The sequence below is a fragment of the Gymnoscopelus microlampas genome (assembly GCF_963454915.1).
Source record: "Gymnoscopelus microlampas genome assembly, chromosome: 5".
Taxonomy (NCBI): domain Eukaryota; kingdom Metazoa; phylum Chordata; class Actinopteri; order Myctophiformes; family Myctophidae; genus Gymnoscopelus; species Gymnoscopelus microlampas.
The window spans coordinates 43,257,238-43,280,828 of record NC_139942.1 but is presented as its reverse complement, the minus strand read 5'-3'; the positions used below and the strand labels follow the sequence as shown (position 1 = coordinate 43,280,828).

The window sequence follows — 23,591 nt, the reverse complement described above, 5'->3', positions numbered from 1 at the left end:
TGTTTTCACAACTTAAACCTGATATTCTTAGTTAACCGGAGCAAGGCTCCTAGGATTTCCCTTTACACCAAACCTTATAAATAACCAAAAAGAACCGATCTATAAGCTCACAACGCATTGCAACACGTTGAGCTTGTGGATAAATTTTTGCTGAATGTTTAACCCAGAATGGGGACATGGCCTGGGGTTCAAGCAGTAGCCATCCAGTGTCAGAAATCCTCTGCTCTTTGTAGGCTAGATGGATGAGGACACCTGGTGGTTGTGCCCATTTACTGCATTACTGTATGTCACAAAAGGATGGTTGATTTCTGACTGGCTACTATGAGACTAAAACCCTTTATATGATGATTGATATGACACCTCCTGAACACGAAGGAATCTTTGTTCATGACTGTTGCCATTAAATGTAGTTCTGTCAATGTTATTTTCAATGAAATGTAGACATTGTTTAATGTTTGGGATGTCTTTGTTGTGCCAACTTCATAAACATGACCATGCAGGCCCTTAGTCAAGATGTCAGAACTTCTGAGGAATATTGAGAACGAGATATTTTTCTTGGTGGCTCCTTTCATCAACGATAACCTAACCCACAACTTTATCCACTCCATGACTATTAAAATACACAAAACCTTGGACTGTGGAGTCTTCCAGTATCAGGTAGGGCTAATATGATGCAAGGGTCTAGCCCTCGGGCCCCTTCACTGACAACTGACCCGGGTAGAGAGGCATCAGCGCCAGGGTCCCTGGTGACTGCAGGGTGGAAAGAAAAACAAACAAAACCTGATGCGTTCCAGAGCCCAGTAGGTCTAGGGATGTTCCCTTCTCCCCTCTTGTCTGTCCGTCAGCAGTATAAATCAAACCATATGGCTTGAGGAACCGAATAGAACATGGCGCCACTTCTCCATTGAAATCAATGGAGAAGGACACGGCCAACATGTTCTATTCGGTTTTGAATGGTGTTCTCAGAGGCTTGATAATGGATGTGTACAAACCGTAAAGGTTGGCCCTGGGACGACGAAGAACTGATTAACGTGTCACATCGATCAGCCATAAGTAGCAACATTACACTACAAAAACTACTGTATCATGAAGAACTTATTGACTGGTCACATGCGTCATTAAGTTATATTGACCAAAAGAGGACAGATGGCCCCAGTAGCACCTTAACTGCGACCTTGACGTCTGTGCTCTACAGTGCACCTTTTTTAGTGGTTGGTAAATAATTAATGCAATAAAACTCCTGAATCAGTGCAATCAAATACCATATGGGCCCAGAAATCAGAACAAAAAGGAAATTGAAATTCTTGCAGAAAATTAAGCGTGACGTTTATTTAGCTTTAATTTGGTTGATAAAACATATACAAAACATACAATATTTACACAATTCTTGACCTTTACAGAATCTAAAAGACAAATTCCTTGTTTGTCCAAAACAGTTACTTGATAAAGAAAAAATATATAACCCGTGTCCAATTGGATCCAATGGAGTTTTTTAAATATCCAATGACAAGCACTTGTGACTAAATAACTACGACAGATGGAACCACTTTCAACCTGGTATTCCTACTTGGGAATGTCATTATAGGCAAAACATTTATATTACACCAACAGCAGAATCACCAAAGTATTCATTAAATATAACTGGGTGGGCTTGGTAAAATTGACCCAGTAGGCGCTTTCTCTCCTTGGCCGAGATTTTAGGGTCCTGGTGGATGGTCTGAAGCAAATCCCAGAGATGCTGGTTTGTGGTGATCCTGCCAGTGTCGGGATACATGTTGCTAGGGACCGGCTGGCAGAATGTAGAGCCTAGGAGATAAAGAAAACAATTAGAGTTATGCAGAAAGATTAAGCTCAGCACTCAGGGGCAGGGCAGTTAACAATACGATTCAGTTACCCAAGATTTTTTTTAATTAGCAAGCCAACAAGGTAAATAGTATTAAGTCAATGACTTAGTTGTTAGTCATTTATTGAAAATACTTATTGGTTAAATATTTATAAAACCTACAGACTTATGGAGAAAAAAAAAATCTAAATTACATGTCGCACCGCGTGAGCTTGTAGATCAACTATGTGTTGCTTTTGAGTGACACTGTAGTATGATGAAGTAGAGCATTAATACAAAAGAAAAGGTTTTTAAAATAAGTAAAAACTAGTTGAAATATGGACAAAGTTTGTCCAACAGCATCGATATACTGGATTAAAAAAACAGCATATTATCATTAGCCTATGAATACAAAAAAATATTGAAATCATAAGTTGTGCTCATGTCATTAGTTGTGTCCATTTTTCACAATTGAGTTACTTACTACTCAGGTGATCACACAGCTCAGCAAATGCAAACAAAAGCCCTATAAAAGCCCTAAATAAACCTTAGTACTATGGCTTAGAGAAAGAAGCACCAGCCGCGACTGGTTACCATCCAAAACATTATCAACTTAATTTGAACACAAGTGAACATTCCGCTTTTAAAAGCTGCTTTGCAGTTACTTTGACTTGATAATGCGTGTACTCCCGAGTTGTAAACCTAATGTTTGTCTATGATATAGATAGTCTAGTCTGGGACATTCAATGTAAAGGGGAGCAAGGGTAAGCTGCAACCTATGGTGACCATAATGTGGATCCCAGCCCATTTATGTTTTCTCCATTACAAATAGTTGCTTGTAAATTATCTATTCATTATTTACCTGTTACATCTGGTTGCGTCCCACGCGAGATGTTGTCCAGCATATCACTGACATGCTTGTGTAGAGCCCCAGGTATCTTAAGGCACAAAGAGAAGTAATTTAGAACAAACAAACGATTCAGTGAAGACATTAGTCATTTAGCAGACGCTTTTATCCAAAGCGACTTACAATGAGTGCATTCAACATAGGTAGGGAACGAAACTACTAATCACGAGAAGTCCTAAGTGCATTTTCTGCTAAAACAAGCAACTAAGAGTATACCTAGCGCTAAGCTAAAAGTGCAATTTATCAGCTACCTACTTTCTTAAACAGATGATACAAATAGCAAAATCAAATGAGCAAGAGCTAAAACAAATAAGTGTATTGACTAAACAAGATCCAATAATAAAACAAGAGTTTGTACAACTAGTTAACAACAAGCAGACAAGGCGAAGAGGAAGGGGTAGAGAAGGGTGTTTCCTGAAGAGGTGGGTTTTCAGTCAGCGGCGAAAGATGGGCAGTGACTCTGCTGTCCTGACATCAGTGGGGAGTTCATTCCACCACTGTGGGGGCAGAACAGAAAAAAACGTGACCGTGTAGATCGGCCAGAAGGACCCTTGAGCGACGAGGCAATCAGTCGCCCCGAGGTGGCAGACCGCAGTGGTCGGGCAACTGACTGTAGCACTGTGCCCAAGACAAATTTCCCCTCTCGGATAATAGACTTTACCCTTAAGCAGCTGCTAGTCCTACAAAGAATAGTTAGTTTGTTGGTATTAAAGGGACTACACCATGAATTTTAACATTTTCTGTGTTTTTGGTCTCCCCCACCTCTCTTCTGTTCCAAAAAATACCCGAGTTTGAGCACTCAGGCTTTGCCAGCCTATCTGTGGGTTTTATGTAAATTGGTCTGAAAACAGGCCATCTGATTTGGCCCCAAAAGTGAGGTAGGATACAGAACCTACTTTGTATAATCCCTCCCCCTCTTCAGTTCCAAATTTGAATATCCTTCGGCTTTCGTTGACAGTGTCCGCCATTGCTGCTCTCCGCTCGCTGGACACGCTGCTTTTATTGACTTAATACTTTATTAGCAGTTTCTACGTTTTATCATATTCCTATTCAGGCTATCTGTGTTTTTTATGTAAATTAGTCTGAAAACAGGCCGTCTGATTTGGCCCCTAACGTGACGTAGGGACCTACTTTGTATAATCCCTCCCCTCTTCAGTTCTACATGAGCATATTCTCCACTAGCTTTTTTTGTTGTCAATGTCCGCCATTGCTGCTCTTCGCTCGCTGCTCAAGTGTTTTTGAAGCGGGGATCAATACCAACTGTCCGTCAGTTAACTGTAAGTACTTCTGAATACTTTAATGTGTTTGTGTGCTGTTGAAACTCGAGTAATTTTGAATAAGAATACAGTTCATCACACAACGTAAAAGTGCAAAATAATACTGCATTTAATGTAGAAACGGTATGCAGATTGCATAAAAAAGAAGAAATACATTTTCTAAGTTCAAATACAAAGCACGTTATTGACTCTAAGCCTAATGTATTGACTGCTCCGTCGATCACCGAGAACGGCTTTAAAACTCACACATATCTGTCCATAAATTCAAGACTCTCAAAGTCAATCATTATCAATAATCAGCTCCAAGTTTTGCCTCTTGTAATTTCAGAAGAGAGCCTATAGGAGCCTAATACTCTAAATGTCTTCTATATTTCTGCAATACGTTCTTTAGTCTACACTACCTTGAAGATTTCCTCTCTGTTGTCAATCATAAAGATCATCATCAGTTGATCAGTCTCTGTGGAGAGCTTCCTGCTGTGGAGAATAGCCCTGCAGAAGGATCTTATCACCGTCAGTCTGTTCTCCATCTAAAAGTACAACAGCACACCCTAGTGTTAAATAAAAACATAAAATGACTACAATTATCCACAAGTCAGGCCAAATATGTCACAGCTTTGGAGGTTAGCCCTTACTCTTTGCGATAATATTTCAAGCCGAAAATAGGGCACCACAATCATAACTAAAATATCAAACGGTCCTCCTCTGACATGCCACAGTACATTGTGGGACTGATCCATTGCATTATTCTCAGCTCAGCATTGCAAGAATGCTTAATATATGTGTGCGTGTAACCTCTTTGTCCAGTTTTATCGCCCCAGGGTCAGCTGCCAGAGCCATGAAAGTCAGAAGCCTGCACAACTCCTCTCTGCAGCTAGGAGGCAGTAGCTTCAGACATAGCTGCAGGGCCTCAAGTGCCTTGTCCAGCTTTGCATTCACTAGGGAGAGAGAAACCAGGGTAAGGGAATGGAAGTACTTAGAATGGATTCGTTATGTTGCAGAAAAACACCCGTGATACACCTCAGATGGTTGTGTTTGGCCAATGGCTTGTAGATGATTAAACTTAGGTTGGGACTGGGTGTGGAGTTAGAAACTTTGGCACCACTCGCCAGTGCATGGTGGGCATCATCCTACTGTACTATCCCATCCAGTCTAATGCCCACTGTATTGGAAAACATTTGGCACCCCCCCTCCCTCATTTTTATGCATCCTTTCCCTTTAGCTCAGTATCTGGGAAAGATGGGGGCTTCAAGTTCAACGGTGATTGGTTGTCGAGATTAGTTTTACTATAAATAACTATAGTTTACACCAAGCTTTAATGAATTAATGGTTACACTTTCACTAGAAATTTAAGACATTGCTTCATTCTCATCACTTCAGAATCCAATAGAGGCAGGCCTACAACAGATAAATAAAATCATAATGCGAATTGTGAAGGGTCGGATTTTTCACATCTCACCCAGCAGGTCAATGATGGCAGTGTAGACGTCACTCATGTGCTTGGGCAGCAGTGCAAGCCTGTCTGTGTGGCTGTAGTGTTTGACCAAGACCTCGTAAATCAGCAGCTTACCCTGGCCCATGCCATCCAGACAGAACCTAGGGCCTGGGGTAGACACAAACCTTAGTTTCATACGGTGTCGAAATTAACATCATTCTTCCCTGAATGATTTATAAAGTGTATAAAATCTATAGATATGCACATCAAGTGGTTTTGTTCCTGAATTATTATCTACAGTAAAACATTTAAGAAAAAAGGGACACCCAATCTTAACTGACTGTGAGCATGTAACCCTTAAACAGATTGTAGCCTCTAGTCTAATCACCTTTTATGAAGGATGAAGGAATGCTGCTTTGACAGTTTTAACCTAGCATACATGTGAAATTACTGTATCAATCTTTTATAAACAAGCAGTCAGGTAAACACTGATAAATCTCTGACGAGCAGCTCTGCTTGTCCATGTGATCTGCTAGGCCAGAAGAGCTCTGACCAGCGCCTTCTAAAAGCGTTATGCAGTCACCTTTTGGGCAGTGCCTGTTTGTTTAGCTTTGTTAGTTTTTAAAAGGCGCTTAGTGTGAATGCAGATATTGTTTTTTACCCTAAATGCGGTCTAATGCATTTTCACTATTTTGGCGTATAGTGACAAGCCCAAAATAGGGACACTAGGTTGAAATTGGTTAATTCTGTCTGGGTTTTATAAATAATAAATTCATTAAAACCAATGAAAAATAACTTATGTCTAATGAGTACATTGGAACACCTGTTCTTTTTTTCCATTCCCTGACAAGTAACGTTTTGGACAGACAAAGTTTTCACCCGACAGAGACAATATAAATTATCTATGTGAAGACACTTGCTTTCATTTTCATTGCCACTACCTGCCGGAGCGTAGACAGCACTGTCAGGATCTTGAGCGACGCATCTAGGCAGCTCCCTGCTGAGCTCCACTACTGGCTGATCAGGGAGGCTGTCCAGACAGTCCAGTGCTGCACAGAGCCACTCATCCTCCCTGAGGAAGAGAAGAAATAACACTTCCAATTATAAATGCCTTATTAAAAGACAAAAAAGGTGATGTGAAAACACCAGCAGGCTACTGTATTCCAATTATAAATCATTGTAAAACGCATAATAAATGTACTCTGCTATAATATTTTTCTTCTTTAATAGCTATATAATATTTTCTTCTCAACAGTTTGGCAGATACAAACAAATAGTGCAGATCAAGTACTTTGTAGTGCTGACGTTCGTCATTCCGATGGAAAATCCTGAAGGTTGCATCTTAACCAGAATGAGAAAGGTTCCCAAACCTTTCCATGCCAAGGACCCCAAATAGCCATAGCCTCTGTCTGGCTGTGACTTTAGAAATAACAGCTGATCTACAATTTCACATGCGTCAAGATTGTTGACAATGACATGTCCAATATAGGGACACCACGTTCAAAGCGGTTAAACGCTCATGAAATGAGATGTACGTATATTATCTACCCAATTCCCCCCTCCTTGTGCGCCCCCCCCCCACTTTCAAGACCTGTGGATTAGGATATACAGTATACATGTACCATCACAAACTGCTCAGAGCCCCTCTGAATAGCTTCATTGACTTGCTTCAGTGGTTTGAGTGTTGCTCAAGGGGATTTGAGGGCGGGAAAGCAGACAAGCCATTATGTCAAAGACCTACACACACACTCAACACACACAGAGTTGTCACTGCCAATAAAGTCAGACGTACTGTGAGTCTCTAAAGGTCTTGAGGATCTGTCTGTCCAGGTGACTGTTGCTGTAGATGAGGTCTGGTTTGTTGTGAGCCAGCTGACGACACGGAGAAGGTGAAGGGTTCTGGCTGCACTGAAGCAATCCTTCCAGCATGGGGAGTTCTACCACTTTTAACAGCCTGAGGATGGTCTGTTCATGCCACAGTTCATCCACCACTGCAAAGATACAGAGGATGTGAGGGGTATTACAGTCAACCACCTACTACAGTATATACTTCAGCTGACCAGTGTCTATACTTGGTCCCCTACTTTTCCCCCCTACACCAATCTTTGTCAATAAAAGCCTACAGCTTGAAGATCTGCAATTTTCACCAATTTCGCCTATTATGACCAATGTCCAAAACTCGTCTGTTTGGGCTACGGACAGTCCTAACTTATAGCTCCCCAATTAGTATAAGTACTGGCACAAGAGGGGTAGCTAAAAGAAAAATATATTAAGGTCAGCGTCCTGCATCCCATTGTGGGTCAGGGCAAAAATACTGGGGGGTGCCATGCCATCCTGTAATATACTTTGCGAATCTGGAAAAGCGTCAATGATAAATTTAGAACAGTCCATGCTGTGGAGATTTTTCGTTTTCAGTGCTCTTGACTGAGACCAACTTATGGCCAATAGCGTTGAGTTGTGATGAAAAGGCTGACTTGCATGATTGTGGCAATTCAGAGTTGGAACAAGGGGTATCTAGATTCCTGGCTCTACCAGGGGTATCTAGATTCCTGGCTCTGCCAGGGGTATGTAGATTCCTGGCTTTCCCTGGAGTGTACATCTGCATGGATTCAAAAGAAGTGCGCTGCTGCCCAGATTGCCCATGGAAAGATGCCGGATGTTCTTGCCTGCACAACAAAGAAAGATGATTGAAAGCTTATTTTGCAGTTGTTTAGTTTTATGACCACATATTTCACATAAATGCCTTGAAACATTTGCAGTTACATAATAATGTTGATCATAGATTAATACTTCAACTGTAAATGTTATGCCCAATTCAACTCCTTCTGAAGGAAAGAAAGCTCAGTGGCTCACTGATGGAAGATTACAATTTTCGAAATATTCATCAATGCAGAGTATAAAAAGACTTTTCTTTTTTAGTTTATCTTTATGATGGTCTTTCAACATTATCCTTAAGGAAAACTGCAAGCAGGCCAATTACATCTTCAAAGGCAAACAAAGTCAGTTGCACAGAAGAGGAATCATTTGAGTTGAATACTCAACATTTAGTGGTTAGTTAGGAAAATGGTCTACAAGTAGCAGATTATGTATATTGTATATGGTGCTGAAACTACAAATGCCAAGCAAAAACTTAAAGATCAATGTTGATGTCCGAGCGCATCCCCATACCCGTCTGAAGAAGAACAGGAAAAGAAGTTGTGGATTCCATGGTAATGTGCCCAAAATAATAGGCCTTTCTCAAACTCATCCGTTGGGGGCATTTCTGTGTCCAGGAACCTGTTTAATATTTTCAAAAGACAGTTTTAGCATACAGATTGCTGCGTTTGAAAACGTGTGTGTGTACGCGTGGTGTCAAACTAACCTGTAGAGAGCATTTTTGCTGTCCTGAAACACAGCCTGCTTCTTGTCTTTCCCAAAGAGTTTGGTGTCCACCGCTTCAAACACGTTGCAGTTCAACAATACCTGACAAAAAAAAAGAATCTTGTCCCGTGGGATATCAGCACCTGCAGTTGTGAATAGAGTGATGGTGGGAGGGGTACCATTATAAATGGTGATGGTGGGATGGGAGGGGTACCATTAATCAATGTAGGCATTTAGCAGACAGTCTTTGGAGAGACTTACAGTAAGCACATACATCAAATGCAGAGAGACAGTGAAGTGCCTCAGTAATTTAGGATCATACGTAAACCAAGAACCTAGCATCAGTCTAAACAATATAATATCAAAAAATAATAATCTGTTCATTGAAACTATAGGATGCCAGGTAAACAAATGAACCTAGCATCAGTCTAAATAGCATGCCATCTAAATTACATTTGAACTTTTTCAGTCATTTTAACCTTTTTTAATCAACAGTATCGTGGCATCATATTAATTTTAGTCACTTTCAACCATCCTTATATTGGGCACATTATAGGTAGTGTTGCAAAAATAGCAGATCTGCAAGCTCACGATGCATCAGAGTGCAATTTTCAGCTATTTTGACTATACATCAATATGTAGGGATCAATTGGTTAATTTATCAGATGAGACATTGTTGAAAGATTTATGGTGTGGTACAAAGGTTCTCAATGCAGGGTCCAGACTGGACCACCAGGGTTCCAAATGGATCCTTACGGATTCCATTTGTACACTCTCAGCGTTAAATGAACACTCAAGACATGAAAATGATATCAAATCTTCAAGTCTTTCGCATAATGCATATCAAACCGGGGGGGGGGGGGGTCCCTAGAAATTCACAAGGCTGAGAACCACTGGTGTAGTAGGCCTAGAAAATACCTTCAAATCCACTAGCATGGGAGAGATGGTCCATCACCACATCCATAGCGTCAGAGCCAACAAAACAGCTACTGTGTGCTTTGAGATGGACGCGTCGATGCTTAACCTTCACTGAGGCTTTGAGATGGGAGATGAGGCCAATCCATAAGGCGGTAGAATGGTTTGCCTCAGTAACCACTTCATGACCTAAACGAGGATAGACGATGAACAGTGTAAACAAAATGACAGTGGCACAAGACAAAAATATTACAATGTCAAAATGACAGTGGCACAAGACAAAAATATTACAATGTCTGTGACAAGCAAAAGTGTGTGTGTGTGTGTGTGTGTGTGTGTGTGTGTGTGTGTGTGTGTGTGTGTGTGTGTGTGTGTGTGTGTGTGTGTGTGTAGACTAGACTAGACTGAAGAACTAACGAGATTGAACTAACATTATTGTAACTTCTAAAACATACATGAATGCTCAGCGGCGAGCTGCTCAGGAGATTGCAATTAAGGTCAGTTGAAAACTCACATCTAAAAGGCATATATTATGACACCTCTCTCTTAGACTTAGTTAACAGGTGGGTGAATTACCCTGGGAATAGGGAGTCTGGGGTCCAACAAACAACTTCTCTTCCAGGTTCAACGCAGCAGCTCTCTCCTTCACTGAGGCCATTTTTCCAAACTGATGTGAATGCTAATTAGTGGACTGGACACACCTTTTATAGAAGTACTGTGAACAACTTTCAACCACTAGATGGCAGCAAATACACGCAGTGGTGGAAAGTAATTAAGAACATTTACTCAAGTACAATTTTGAGGTACTTTTACTTTACTGGAGTATTTCCAATTTCCTATACTTTTACTTCTACTCCACTACATCTGAGAGACAAATATTGTACTTTTACTCCACTACAATTATTTGAAAACTTCAATTGTTGCTTTGTAGATTTTTAATATTACAAAATGTGGGAGCTTTTCAGTATTTTCACATTTATTTAAAGGGGCCACACCATGAATGTCATTTTTTGTTTTCTTTTTGGGCTCCCCAGTGTCTCTTTTTTTAACAATCAGTCATTCATTCTCATTTCAGGGATTTTCCGAATGGGTGTGTCTGAACCATTAGGTATAATATAACTAGAGGGCGGATTGTCTGAGAACGGCACTTTTCTGACCTTTTCTGACCATTTATCCATTTAGATAAATTATTAATGTTTAAAAAAAGTTTTTGTTACACAGAAACATATGTGTTGTATAGCTTCGTTTAAATGCTTAATTTGTAGTTTTAATGTGCAAATTAACCGTTTTTCTATTTTATTTTTATTTTTAGAGGGTACTCTTATTCTGAAGAGATCGTCCACCGGAAGTCTTATAGTTGCTCCGTTATACTTGCTGACGGAACACAGCTCTTTTCCATTTAGGTGTAAGAAATGGTTAAAAATGATCCCCATAGGACATTAGTTGGCAACAAGAAGAAATGTAAAAACGCATGCAGGGCAGAGGGACCCATCTCCCCAACTAGACTATATCTGCACAGCCGCCACAGACAACTTTATACAGTGGATTTCAAAATGACATTTGCGGCAGTTTATGAGTTCCATCCCATCCTTATGGTAAGATGACCCTTATGGTTTCATTTGTTTTGCCGTGCACTCTTCATCTTTGCGTCTTATGGATAATACACGGTTCAATATTGAACACTGGTATCCTAGAAGGAAATAAATGGCAGGAGTCATTGCCGTGTTGTCCCAAACCTTTATTGCAGCTCACAGAACAGAACATTTACAGAGAACTGTGACGGTCCATATCTCCTCCACAGAATCCATATTACCATTTCATAATAATTTAATCACCTGCAATATGCCTGTAGACCTTAAGGTCATGATACATAGTCAACATTGTGACACTCTGGAGATGGGCAGCTTGTAGCAACAAAGAAAAAGAAAAACGGCATTTTCAAATGACTTCCTCCCCCATTGGCCACTGACCACAGCCAATCCACATTAATTTAGTTACCAAGCCAACTATTCTTGCCCGAGACATTTTTTAGAAGTTTTATGACATTCTGTATGTTGGTTAACTGTCATCTCCTTTGGAAGCAAAATTGCCTCTGTATCATGGCCCTTTACAGCATGTAAACGACTTCTGTTCAAAGATGAACCTCATTAATAACGAAAAACAAAAAAACAAACACCTGTCTGTACAGGTTGTGGTGTGGTTGTATTGATCTTATTTTATTGCTAGTTATGTTGTATGTATTCTTTCTTCTTACACAACAAATTAGCACAGCCGCAAGAAATAAAAAACTGCCTGTCACCAACAGCGCAGTATATGGCTTTGAAAATAAAAGAACTTCTTTTAAAGAAATTTCAGGGGAAAAAAAAGTTTTCTTCTAAAATGTTTTTTTTCTCCCCGAAACCATAGTTCTTCCTTAAAAAAAAAAAAAAAATCTAGAAGATTTCTTCTTTGTAAAGGCTGTAATCTGTAAAATTAACAAGGTTTTAAAATTCACATTGACATAGAAAGAGTTAGGGAGTAGAAAATAGCGACTAGTAGTGTTTTAGAAAAAGGACAGTAATCTTACTTAATAAATCTACTGCACACCACTGGAATGTGTCACATCCATAGAAATAACCATTTGTTGCGTGGGGGGACTGGGGGCAATTCATCTCACTGGGTTAACTCCATGTTAACAATTCTGCCTCCCGAAAGCTTATTAGGGGAGATGCAAAATGGTTGCTATACAACAGGGTTATGATGATCAAGAGAAAGCTGCATGTTCAGAATGTATTCTTTAAAAACATTCAAAAAAGATCAAGGAACCTTTTGAAATAAAAAAAAGGTTCCATATATTCAACTAATAAAACACACAGACTAAATTATCCAACTGTGAACTGACCCCAACCCCTTTGTGTTCTATCCCTTGAAGTAGTTTTGTGTTGCAGTAAATACCTACAGTATCACAACTCTATTTGTGCAGCCTGTCCGGTCCCCCAATAGAACCACACTATAGAGAACATTAGGCCCTTTTGCCAAAGCCATCTTAGCAGTAAGATCATCCTCTATTCATTGCAGAACAAACGCTTTAGCTGTATTTATGAAGGATCAGGAAACCTCATGTTTATCTGTTCATCGAACAGAGCCGAGCATCTCTTGGCTCTCCAAAGGCTAACTCTGTTGTGTCCATTGTTTAATTGAGCCAAGATGTTGGTGCCAAGGATGATGTTCGTGCTAAGATGTTAGGGCATCCTGGGAGCCTGCTACCATGGAAAAGATTAAAAGCAGAAATCACATATATATATAAAAAAAAAAAAAGAATCCACAAAGAGGAAAGGGAACACAAACTATAAAACAAAACACGTCACTGAGTTTCCTTCGGAGAAAGAAGAAAATATGCCTATCCCTTTCTCTTTTTTTGAGTGGAAAGAACAAGCCAGTGCAGCTTCACCCTTAACGTTAAAACAACCCTGACAACAAAACAACAGCAATAGTAAAACAGTCCAAGTGGTGAGTGTTAGTTATACGTGTATTCATGACCATTTAGAACTGACCAACGGGATAATTAAGCAGCAGGCCTACAGTAACGGTTCAGAAGTTATGGCTGGGTTCGACAGGAAAGGACCATGAGATGCTCAACTCTCTGAGCCATATCGGACAGTTTTTCCTCGTTGAACCAGCAATGCAATAGATCAGAACTGGATGACTTGGGGTTAAAGGCCATGTTTTCTGTAAATGTGGGTAATTTTATCTTACCAATGGCCTACAAGCGTAGGGTTAACCAAGTACGGCTGCCACGTCAGTCAGTTAGCTAGGAGTGAATACGAAAGACTAATATTGCTGGTGTGCTTGAAAAGGGACTTTAAAACCATAGTGGGACAGTGGTGCACAGGCAATGGCTTCCATTACATCACAGTACAAGTGTGAGAAATCATATCTTACAAAATCGAAGTATGCAAAGTTTAGACATGAAACTTCACACAGAAAGCTAGTTATGTGGCCCTGGTCACTGTTAATGGAATTATATAAACCCAGTTGGGACAGCTGGAGTTCTACAGCACACTTATACATAGAAGCTTCTAGGACAGTTGGAGAGGTTCTACAGAACTATGGCAGAGGTACTGAGAAGTATGAGGTTGGAACACAGAAGTTAAAAAGGAAAAGGATTGAATCTCTAAAAACGTCAAAGAGATGAAATCTACAGCTCATAGAAGGGACTGATTTGCAAAGAGATATGTCTACGAAGCAGCCTCACACATTGCTCTCCGAGTACATATTACATGTACACAAACTGGTGTGAAAGTGGGAAAACGCGTACTGAAGTCACAGTCTGCTTTCCCTCTGCATCTACATGCTAGCACGTGCCTCCTTCCTTGTGGAGGTTGTAGTCAACTTATACTGATAAGTAAATTGCAGTCGCAAGATATCACACCAGCGTCGCATACTATCTACAACACTGGTACCAGAACAAAACAGAACAGGGCTAAACAGAATATTTTCACGCCAAAGTTTCCTAAAATCATCTCAGCACCAACATAATATTTGTTGTTCATATTTAATGCATGGGTAATGGCCAAGAAAATAGTCTCTTCCCTCAACTTCATTACCAACATCTATATGACGTCTGCCTAGTGAGTTGCAATAACAATTCAAATCATTTCAGCATCAAGATGGTGTTGGAAACCACAGCCCTGAGTGGAACCACTCTATGAAGTTCTGAGCAGAATGTCTGGGTTTGTAATGGAAGCTCCAGTTGAGTTGTGATTCTTAGGCCATTACAAACGTGACGAGAAGGCAGTGAAGCAACAAAGCAACATTTTTGCACCTTCTAGCTGGGTTTACACAGGAAAAAGAGAGGAAACCAGCGTGTTAACCTCACTGACCCGTAACCTTCTATCTGAAAGAGTTCCACCACTGGAAGTGCCCAAAAAGTTCCCACCAGTGTTTTCCGAATACAATGTTCAATAGCCATACATTGCTTGGCAAGAAACTACAATACCAGCTCAGAGAGCACGTGTCTAGACTAACATTACCTTGCAACCAAGTTTAGAACTTAAAATAAAAAGGAGGACATTTTAACTGGAGGCATTTTAGACATTCCTGGCTGAACATTGCAACTCTTTTAGATACAAGAGTCTGGTAATGACCATAGAAGTACAGCATATAGAGATTCCATGGCCTGAGTATGTGGCGAAAGACAATACATTTCTATACCACCTAAAAGGAATAGCAGAGGGAAAGAAAATTAGAATGAATGATCCATTTCCACAAACTAAAAGATATAAAATCCAAACTAAATTAAACAAAATTTAAAAACAGTTGGGGGAAGGATTTTGAAGAAAGAAAAAAAAAAACGATAGGGAAACAAAAAGTCATGTTATTCATAAAACAAACAATCCATCACTCTGACAAACGTACACTAGAAAAGAAAAGGTGTGTGTGTGTGTGTGTGTGTGGGGGGGGGGGTATTTTTCATAGAGAATGGGTGTGAAAACAGAGGGAGGGAGAGACGGCTGTTGTCATGACCACTGCCGCTTCACTGGAGGTGGAGGCGCATCGCTCTGAGCTCACTCAGGGGGTGATGGTGCGATGCCGGTGGGTACTTGCTCCGTCACCGCAATGACTGCAGGCTCTACGTTTCTATGGAAAACACAAACATGATGATAGCATTTAGTGATAGTACTACTGGCTGGGGTCAAATGCATTTCTTGGCTGAACAACAACTAATTGCTTAATCTATTTAATGGAAAACACGCTTTCCCAAGACCTTAGTCACTCAGTTTAATACAACCAATAAGACAATGCAGAAGGTTTGCTAGTTTTAAAGAAGAACAATTGCTGAAAATTGTCAATGCACAAAGTGTTTAGTGTCGGTGGCACCAGTGGGAATCAAGCTCTTAATTTAGTACAGTTAATACATTCATAAGTGTTAAGTGAAAGTCATAGTCTTCAATAGGGATACTGGCTGGGGTCAAATGTATAACAACAACAACAACAACTAATTGCCATTAAATAGGGACCAGGGTGCAGGACCACCACTGGCAGAAGCCACCGAGAATGACAGCACATTACATTTCTATACTTCACCACTAGAGGGATGCAACTGCTTTGGTTTCAGCAGACAGGATCAGCTATGGCTTCTTTTTGCTTACACAAACTGAACAATTAATGCATTAACCGCCCTCTACTCAGCATTTATTATTTGGTTGCTGGGGACTGTAGATGGCTACATTAAACTGACCAATATGCCTCAACAGTGGTGCCTCAAGGTGCCCCCCCAACATACAATTCACAGCATAATTGCATGTCTTGTCATTCAAATGCACAACTTGTGGTGTAAAAAAACAAACCTAAACTGAATCAAAAATGTGCCACGTGGTACTGGTATTTTTGCAGTATGTATTAATGTAGGATACTTTTAAGATTGTCTGCAGTTGTGTTACCTGAATGAATAAAATAAATACATTTAAAAAAGGATTAAAGTCTTGAGTAATATACTTATTATTTAAGTCACCATGTGTTAACATGTTATTGAACAAGTTCCATAAAAGGAACTTTTGTGAAAATCTCCCTTCACAGAGAGCCTTTTCATTGCACTGGGGCGGGTGTGAATGACACGCATGTTAAGAAGAACACGTCAGCCTTAGCACACACGTGCTCTGGGCATGTTAACTGCTGACTGCTTCCTACTCCTGCCTGTAGGCGGAGACCAGTGAAGTCCACGTCAAGACTAGAGGGTGCATGGATGTGTTGTGCAGAATGAACATGTTAAACTACATGGTATGATCTAGCAGCCAGAGGTTTCAAAGGTGGGTACATCTTATCAGAGATAGCGGTTTCCACTGAACACAGCTAGGTCACACACACAGACCAAGAGGTCTTCTCCTGCCTGTCTGAACACATAGAAGCCATATGCAATCTAACCAGTCTGTTTATTTAGCTATCATAAGATTAGATCTTCTGCTGCTGAGTAAATGCAGCCAAAGTACGACTGACAATCAGTGACATGTAGACTTTAACAGCTGGCAATCTTTATTGCAAAACACAAATGTACCGATGTAATATGAAAGTTTTCAAAGCCCCAAAGGCGTGACAAAGTAATTTCAAAAGGATATGTACATAAATCATAACCAAATGATTGAAGACAGATTTTGCCCAGACTAGTCACTATGTTACATAAACAATAGGTGCACCTTCCTGAAATTACATTTCACCGCTTTTTCCAAAGGTTTTGATTGATTTCCTCCCCTTCATGAGGAATGAAAAAGGACTTGAACAATATGGGAACCTTTTCAGCTTGATGCATCCATCTACCTAAGTCTAGTCTATTTAATGGAAAACACACACTTTCCCAAGATCTTATGCACTCTGTTTAATGTACACCAAATAAAACAACGTAGAAGGTTGCTTGTCAATGCATAATGTGTTTGGTGTTGGTGGCACCAGTGAGAATCAAGCCCTTAATTAGTGAGTTAATAAATTAATAATTTAGCAAGCTGCTCACTGCAGCATTATAATGATAATGGGACAAAAAAAAAAATTACCTGTTGGCTCATCCTGATTCTGTTCCTCTGCTTTGCGTGCACACACACACATTGACAGAAACACACACAGAAAAACACGATTAAAATTAGATGTTTTGCTCAATACCCTCACAAATAGGGGTGTGCCGATATATCGTCCCACGATATATCGCGATACGTTTTCGTGACGATATGTATCGTTTTTGAAAAAAAAAACGATATTTTTTTTACACAATCATAATAATCAGGCTTGCAAACAGCCCCAAGGTGAAAAGGGTGACAACTTGTTTTTTTTTGGGTCAGGTGTCACACTATTGCCCTATTTGGATTCAAAACGGCTATTGTAGCTGAAAAGCTACAAGTTTGCATGTCTGAATAATGCAAAAACAGAATTATTTGTTTGCATTTGCTTTTTTTCTCCCCCATATATTTTCATAATAAAAAAAGTGCGTATCGTATCGAAATCGTATCAAAGTTGTGAGCCAAATATCGTATCGTATCGTTTGGTGAAATTAGTGTATCGGCACACCCCTACTCACAAATATAACTGTATATATGGGGCATTGTTACAGTACTACATATATATTGTGGGTGGGTTTTGTATGTTACCCACCTGCCTCTGGGGTCTCCTCTACCTCATCTTCTACAGTTTCTGTCTCTGCTGTGAATGTAGAACAAAAAAAGAAACAGGTTTAAACCACACACCTGCTACACATGCTGCTGAATTTAGGCTTTTTTTTTTAATGCATTAAAGCTTTTAATGTACACAAATTCAATCATATACACAGTATTGCAAACATTATTGTAGTGGTTCTCAAAGTGAGGTACATAGATCCTCTGAGTTACTGGAGGGGATTCAAATGGACACTTAAAGGTATGCAACTGTACAAATGGGCGTCACCAAATGGACCCTTATGGCTCCATTTGTACTTTTGTGCACTCTCAATACTTATGGTGGTCCTAGAAATGAAAACGTTTGAGAACCACTGACAGTGTGAGAAAACCGGTTCCAAATGGGATGGAACAGATTCTGGTTCCTCCGGTTCCGGATCCCAACCCTAGGGAGCACATGATGCCCCCATTGACACCAATGGGACTACAGGGTGAAGAGGTTCGATGTGGACTGCAGGATACTGTGAAACTCCTACAGGTGCATGATTTAGAGCAGGGGTAGGCAACCTTAAGGCCAAACCGCGCCAATGCAACTAGTCGTAACTCCTTGCAACAAAACAGTTTTAAGGTCAACCGCACACTGTCATAAGTGTGAGAGAGAGTTTTTTTCTTTTAAAATTAATATTCAAAAAAAGGTTTAGTCAGTTAAATGAAGTCCCCTCACATCTATATAAAAATTACATCCTGCACATAATTCTACATAATTCTCAAACTCCTAACTCTGACTAGGGAGGGAGTCTGGGAGATAGGTGGGTTTTTGCGCTGAGTCTAATGATCATTACATCCCGATAAAAATAAAGGTCAATCAAAAATCAGATGGACGTATTACATTTTGATGTGGTGTCATAATTAAACTTAATGTTGATATGGCACACTGACTATCAAGAAAATGAAAACTTGGCACTTCATGTCACTCAAGAAGGTTGCCTAACCCTGATTTAGTGTATCCTGATTGGCTACATCACTACCACTGTTTTTTGTGTGCCATTTTCCTTGTATGACGACATATTCCGATTTTTATTTTAGTTAACACCGAGTTGTATTTTATTTTAGTTAACACTGAGGATTCTCTGAGTATTTCACTGCCTACAGTAGGATTTTTCACAATGAGTGTACTTGTACATCCAAGTGACAAAGTCTCTGATCTCTGTATTTTAAGTGCAAGCGACAATGGAAACCCTTGAACCTATTCAGGTGTACCACAGGTTCTTGTTCCACATGCAGCTTTACTACGCTGCCTCTTACCTTCTACTGGCTCCTCAACAGCCTCCTCTTCAACAGCTTCTGAGGGAGCAGCCTCCTCCTCAACTTCTGGGGCAGCCTCCTCCTCAACTTCTGGTGCAGCCTCCTCCTCAACAGCTTCCTCCTCAACAGCTTCCTCGACCGTTTCCTCAGCCTCCTCTACGGCGGCCTCCTCCACGGCCTCTTCTGAAGGAGCATCCTCCTCTACTGCCTCCTCAACGGCTTCTTCTGAAGGGGCAGCCTCTTCTTCTACAGCGGCCTCCTCAACAGCGGGCTCCTCCTCAACTGCTTCTTCTGAAGGAGCGGCCTCCTCGACTGCTTCCTCGACTGCTTCCTCGACTGCTTCCTCGACTGCTTCCTCGACTGCCTCCTCGACTGCTTCCTCGACTGCCTCCTCGACTGCCTCCTCGACTGCCTCCTCGACGGCCTCCTCGACGGCCTCTTCCAAAGTAGCGGCTTCCTCCTCTACGGCTGCCAAAGGCTCCTCTGCAACCTCTTCCTCTTCAGGGGCGGCCTCCTCCTCTACAGCTGCCGCAGGCTCCTCCTCCTCTGCTGGTGCAGCCTGAATCAAATCAATGTCGTAGGATATAGATTAGAAATTCTGTCCATTTCCTCCTTACAACTCCTTGGCAATCAAAGCAGCAAGGGCCCACTAAACGTGTATGGTTGTCAAAATATGCTAAACATCTTTTCAAGTAATTTGCCACAGGGTAGTGCCCACTTCCACTGGCCAAGAGACAATTTGAGGTACGCTAATGGGCTGTTTCATAAGTAAAAGTGTATCAACAGTGTCGCCTGATTAACATCAAGTGAAAAGGATAAAAATGTGTGTCGTCTGACAGTGTCTTGTACCTACTAACCAAAAAGTCGTAAGGTCGCCAACGTTCATCATTGGCTGGCTTACATTTTCAATGGTCTGTTGGACCAACTTCTGCCCTTGCCATGGTCATGGGAACTCTAGTCGGTTGAGAGTTAAACATGATCCTAACGCCTATTTTTCACATTAGACATATCAGATGATGGCTCGTTCCAAGGATGTCTCAAGATTGCCATAAGATTCAGTCATCTCTCTTTTACCAATATTAAATGGGATGATATGCTGTCACAAGTTACAAGCTAGCAAGCCAGAAGGCTAAACAACAGATCGAGGGATGGCTAGCTACTAACATCAGCTGCCTGCTACTAGCCAACTAGCTTGCAAAGCAAAAGCAAACTACGCTTACATTTCTCAATTGCAATTAAACTGCGCATCACTAACTGCATTTAATTTTCACACGTTAGAAAAAGGGGTTGATGCTCTACTAACCTCTTCAGTAACAAACACACTGTCAAGCTGTAGCCAAATCTCCTCCAGCATTGAGTGCCAGCTGTTGCATAACTTTTAAAAGAAACCAATTACTATCGGGAAAGGGGCTGTGTGAGGTTCTGGAGTATGATCTATGAAATCTAAAGGAATGTTTGAACCATATAAATGATCGTTATAATAGTAGCCTACTGTAAAAAAAAAAAAAAGAAAAGAAAAAAGAAAAAAAGATTGCAAATCCCTCAGAGTGAGGTTCAATGATGCCATGAGTACAGTACTCAAGTAATTGTACTTAGTGCCAGTCCACCGCTAGTTGTGTCATCCATTAAACAATCAGTCTGCTAACATTAAGTTATACAAAAAGCACACTGCTAGCTACCTACCAATCTTGTTTAACATGAGCACTTGCTCAAGTGGGAACATGATGTAAACCACACCAAACCCCACTGAAACACCAACAGTACCTTATGCTCCGTTTTTCATTTCTTTAACCATGCATATGATGCAATGCTGGAATATGTTTTCCACCTGCACAAGAAGCATTTCTGCCTTCCGTACAGTGCTATTTATTTATCTACATATATATATATATATTTTTTTTTTAAATTGTGCATTTGTATATTTGATTTGATTGTGCTTTCCGGTTAGTTGACTTGTTCCTTTCTTCTCTATTCTCCTTCCCTATTCTAACACTTCCTGAAAGTGCAAACGTTGAGAGCTTGCACAAAAAAATATTTCACCCCCTCTTTGACACCCTGTAATAGTGTGACAATATTAAAGTCGATTCTGATTCACACACCTCCTCCACTGCCTCTTCAACGACCTCGGGCTCAGCCTCGACCACAGGAGCCTCCTCTACAGGCACGTCTTCCACGGTCTCCTCCTCCAGCACCTCTGGCTCCTCCTCAATAATCTGGACATATTAGATTAATAATTAATGTATGCTTTTCACACCCAATATAAAACAAATAGGCCATTTCAACAACTGAGGTTTCTGTTTTTGGTTAATGACAGAACTGATGCTAGGTGTTATACAACATGGCAGAGGCTGCATAATGCTTTGCATAGTAACATATAAAGACCTAACTTGCGTCCATAATTTCGTTTTTTAATGTGGCTATGTATGTTTTGTTTTTTTTTAATTTTAAACACAATTGATACAAAGAACAATTCATGGTTTTGGCATTCATACTTTACATGTTCCAGACCGGTTAAAGATTGCAGTGTTAAATCCACATTGCTACCACAAATCTACATGTATCGCTTCATTCTACAACATTCCATTCTGCGACTGGGGATGGGCCTCAGAAACAGAACCCAGCCCCACTCGTCTCTACTAACCTCCTCGGGTTCTGGTTCGGGTTCTGGCTCGGCCTCAGGTTCAGGTTCGGGTTCGGGTTCCGCCTCAACCTCGGGCTCAGGTTCTAGAAGAGAGACAGACAGTTTGAACATTTGAACATAAGTGAACCGTTAGTAGGGGGAGAGAAGTGAGCGAGAGGGGAAACGGGGGGTTTGAGAGACAGACAGAGGTATGTAAGGGAGAAAACAAAGGCACCTACAGAGGCTCTGTGAATGGAATGGACCCCCATTTGAAAAGGTTTAATGACAGGGATCCCCATAAGAGAAGATTTGTTGTTAAAATGTTTCAAAACTATTCAGAAATTTGCAAGATCCTTCAAAATACTAGATCTACAATCACACAACGTGTCGCAACACTTTGTGAGCTTGTAGATATAATAGGGCTGAAGTGTTTATACTGTTCCTCATTTTGCTGGGAATCCCCTCAAGGACCCCTGTGGGTCCCCAGACCCCACTTTCAGAACCAGTGCTGTAAAACATGGTTTACGGTTTAAGCAAAGGGGCCATGGCTACTAAATTATATTTTTCAGGAACTTGCATTCCAACGGAAAAAGTGATTTTACACTACTTTATTAATATATTAGATGATTCTTAACTGGACAGGACTTTAAAAGGGCAGACGGAACAATAGCCATTTGTTGCATTACTGAATTCACACCATTTTGTTTCATATTTGCAAATGCGCGCGCACACACACACACACATACCTGGCGGGGGTGCAGCCTCCTCCTCTGCGACAGCGGCTTCAATCACTTCCTCAAACAATGGCTCAGGTTCTAGGGAAGGTGAGGACCAGACAGACGAGACAGGAAGTGAAGGAATTGATATCATAGTAGAAGCAATATACTTCCTTACGCCGTTACCTCTGGAATGTGATCAAACAAAGATGTGTTTTCGTACCAGCAGAGGTGTGTATTTGGGGGTGGGTGAGGTGTGTCTGTGTTCATTTAACCCATTAAGACCTGAGGCCGATTTTACAAATGCTTTCTAAATCAGTAGTGCTCACACTTTCAAGATATTAAAAAAATTACACAAAGTGACGTGCTGCGAGCTTGTACATCTGCTATTTTTTAATTGCCAACGCTAAAATGACACAGATGCTTTCCCGGTTTTAATGGGCTTAAGTGTTGAGGTTTTTCAGGACCTCGGCAACTGATGGATAGTTACATTTCCACCACGCTGACATTTAGGATGACAAGGACCCTTTCCACATCCATTTTAAGACACTAATAGACTGGACCCACTCCAGAGCTCATTTGGTAACTGATGTGTGCAAAATGTGCATTTGTAGGCTAGTGGTGTGCGGGAGGGCTGCTCTACAAGCTTGCATTAGCCCACCACTTCAATTAGAATCATGAGTAAGAATCAATCAGAGGACTTTTGTCCTATAATCAACAACTGTCCTTTGCTTTTCCATTAGTGGAGGGATTTATAACCGCTATATCATCATTGCTTTATCAACATCACTAATAGATGCCAATTAAATCTTAAAATGTATGTACCCAATGTACCCATTTTGATTAAAAGGTTCCTTGAATTGAAATAGGGAAGATGATACTACAACGTCCAATCATTTAAGCAGATAACTGGTGTTTAGTCATAAATCATCAGTGGGTTACACAGCCAGAACAAAGGCCAAACATACGGAACATAAGGCCAAGCAGTTGTTTTACAACACCCACAAACCAAATTTTGCAAGTGCCATATGCTGCACTGTTGCACAATACCTGGTCACTGTTAGCCAACACAGAGAAATACCTGTGACATGTAGTCAGTACTTTACCTGTCAAAATGTACTCT

At 40.7% G+C, this 23,591-nt stretch overlaps 2 protein-coding genes across 7 annotated transcripts in view; both read right to left on the bottom strand.

Moving 5' to 3' along the window:
- Positions 1-1,499: 1,499 nt before the first annotated feature.
- LOC311045125 (DEP domain-containing protein 7-like) lies at positions 1,500-10,371 on the bottom strand (the record flags this gene model as incomplete). The annotated part of the gene is made up of 12 exons (XM_084056934.1): positions 1,500-1,806; positions 2,685-2,760; positions 4,408-4,533; positions 4,799-4,941; positions 5,463-5,606; positions 6,380-6,510; positions 7,231-7,429; positions 7,971-8,104; positions 8,607-8,714; positions 8,800-8,941; positions 9,717-9,902; positions 10,290-10,371. 12 exons carry the CDS (start codon positions 10,369-10,371, stop codon positions 1,595-1,597), a joined length of 1,683 nt encoding a protein of 560 aa, XP_083913060.1. The 3' UTR covers positions 1,500-1,594.
- Positions 10,372-11,434: 1,063 nt separating this feature from the next.
- Positions 11,435-23,591, bottom strand: part of asph (aspartate beta-hydroxylase) — a 36,369-nt gene continuing 24,212 nt past the window's right edge. For 5 of the 6 annotated variants that reach the window (XM_084057815.1, XM_084057817.1, XM_084057818.1 and 2 more), the window contains 7 exons: positions 22,499-22,567; positions 21,774-21,856; positions 21,232-21,345; positions 19,133-19,691; positions 17,829-17,876; positions 17,237-17,266; positions 11,435-15,332 (listed from right to left, as the gene is read on the bottom strand). In XM_084057815.1, coding sequence (XP_083913941.1) covers positions 15,325-15,332; positions 17,237-17,266; positions 17,829-17,876; positions 19,133-19,691; positions 21,232-21,345; positions 21,774-21,856; positions 22,499-22,567 — 911 coding nt within the window. In that variant the 3' untranslated portion in view covers positions 11,435-15,324. The remainder of the gene's footprint in view (positions 15,333-17,236; positions 17,267-17,828; positions 17,877-19,132; positions 19,692-21,231; positions 21,346-21,773; positions 21,857-22,498; positions 22,568-23,591) is intronic. The other variant, XM_084057814.1, reaches the window with a different exon arrangement.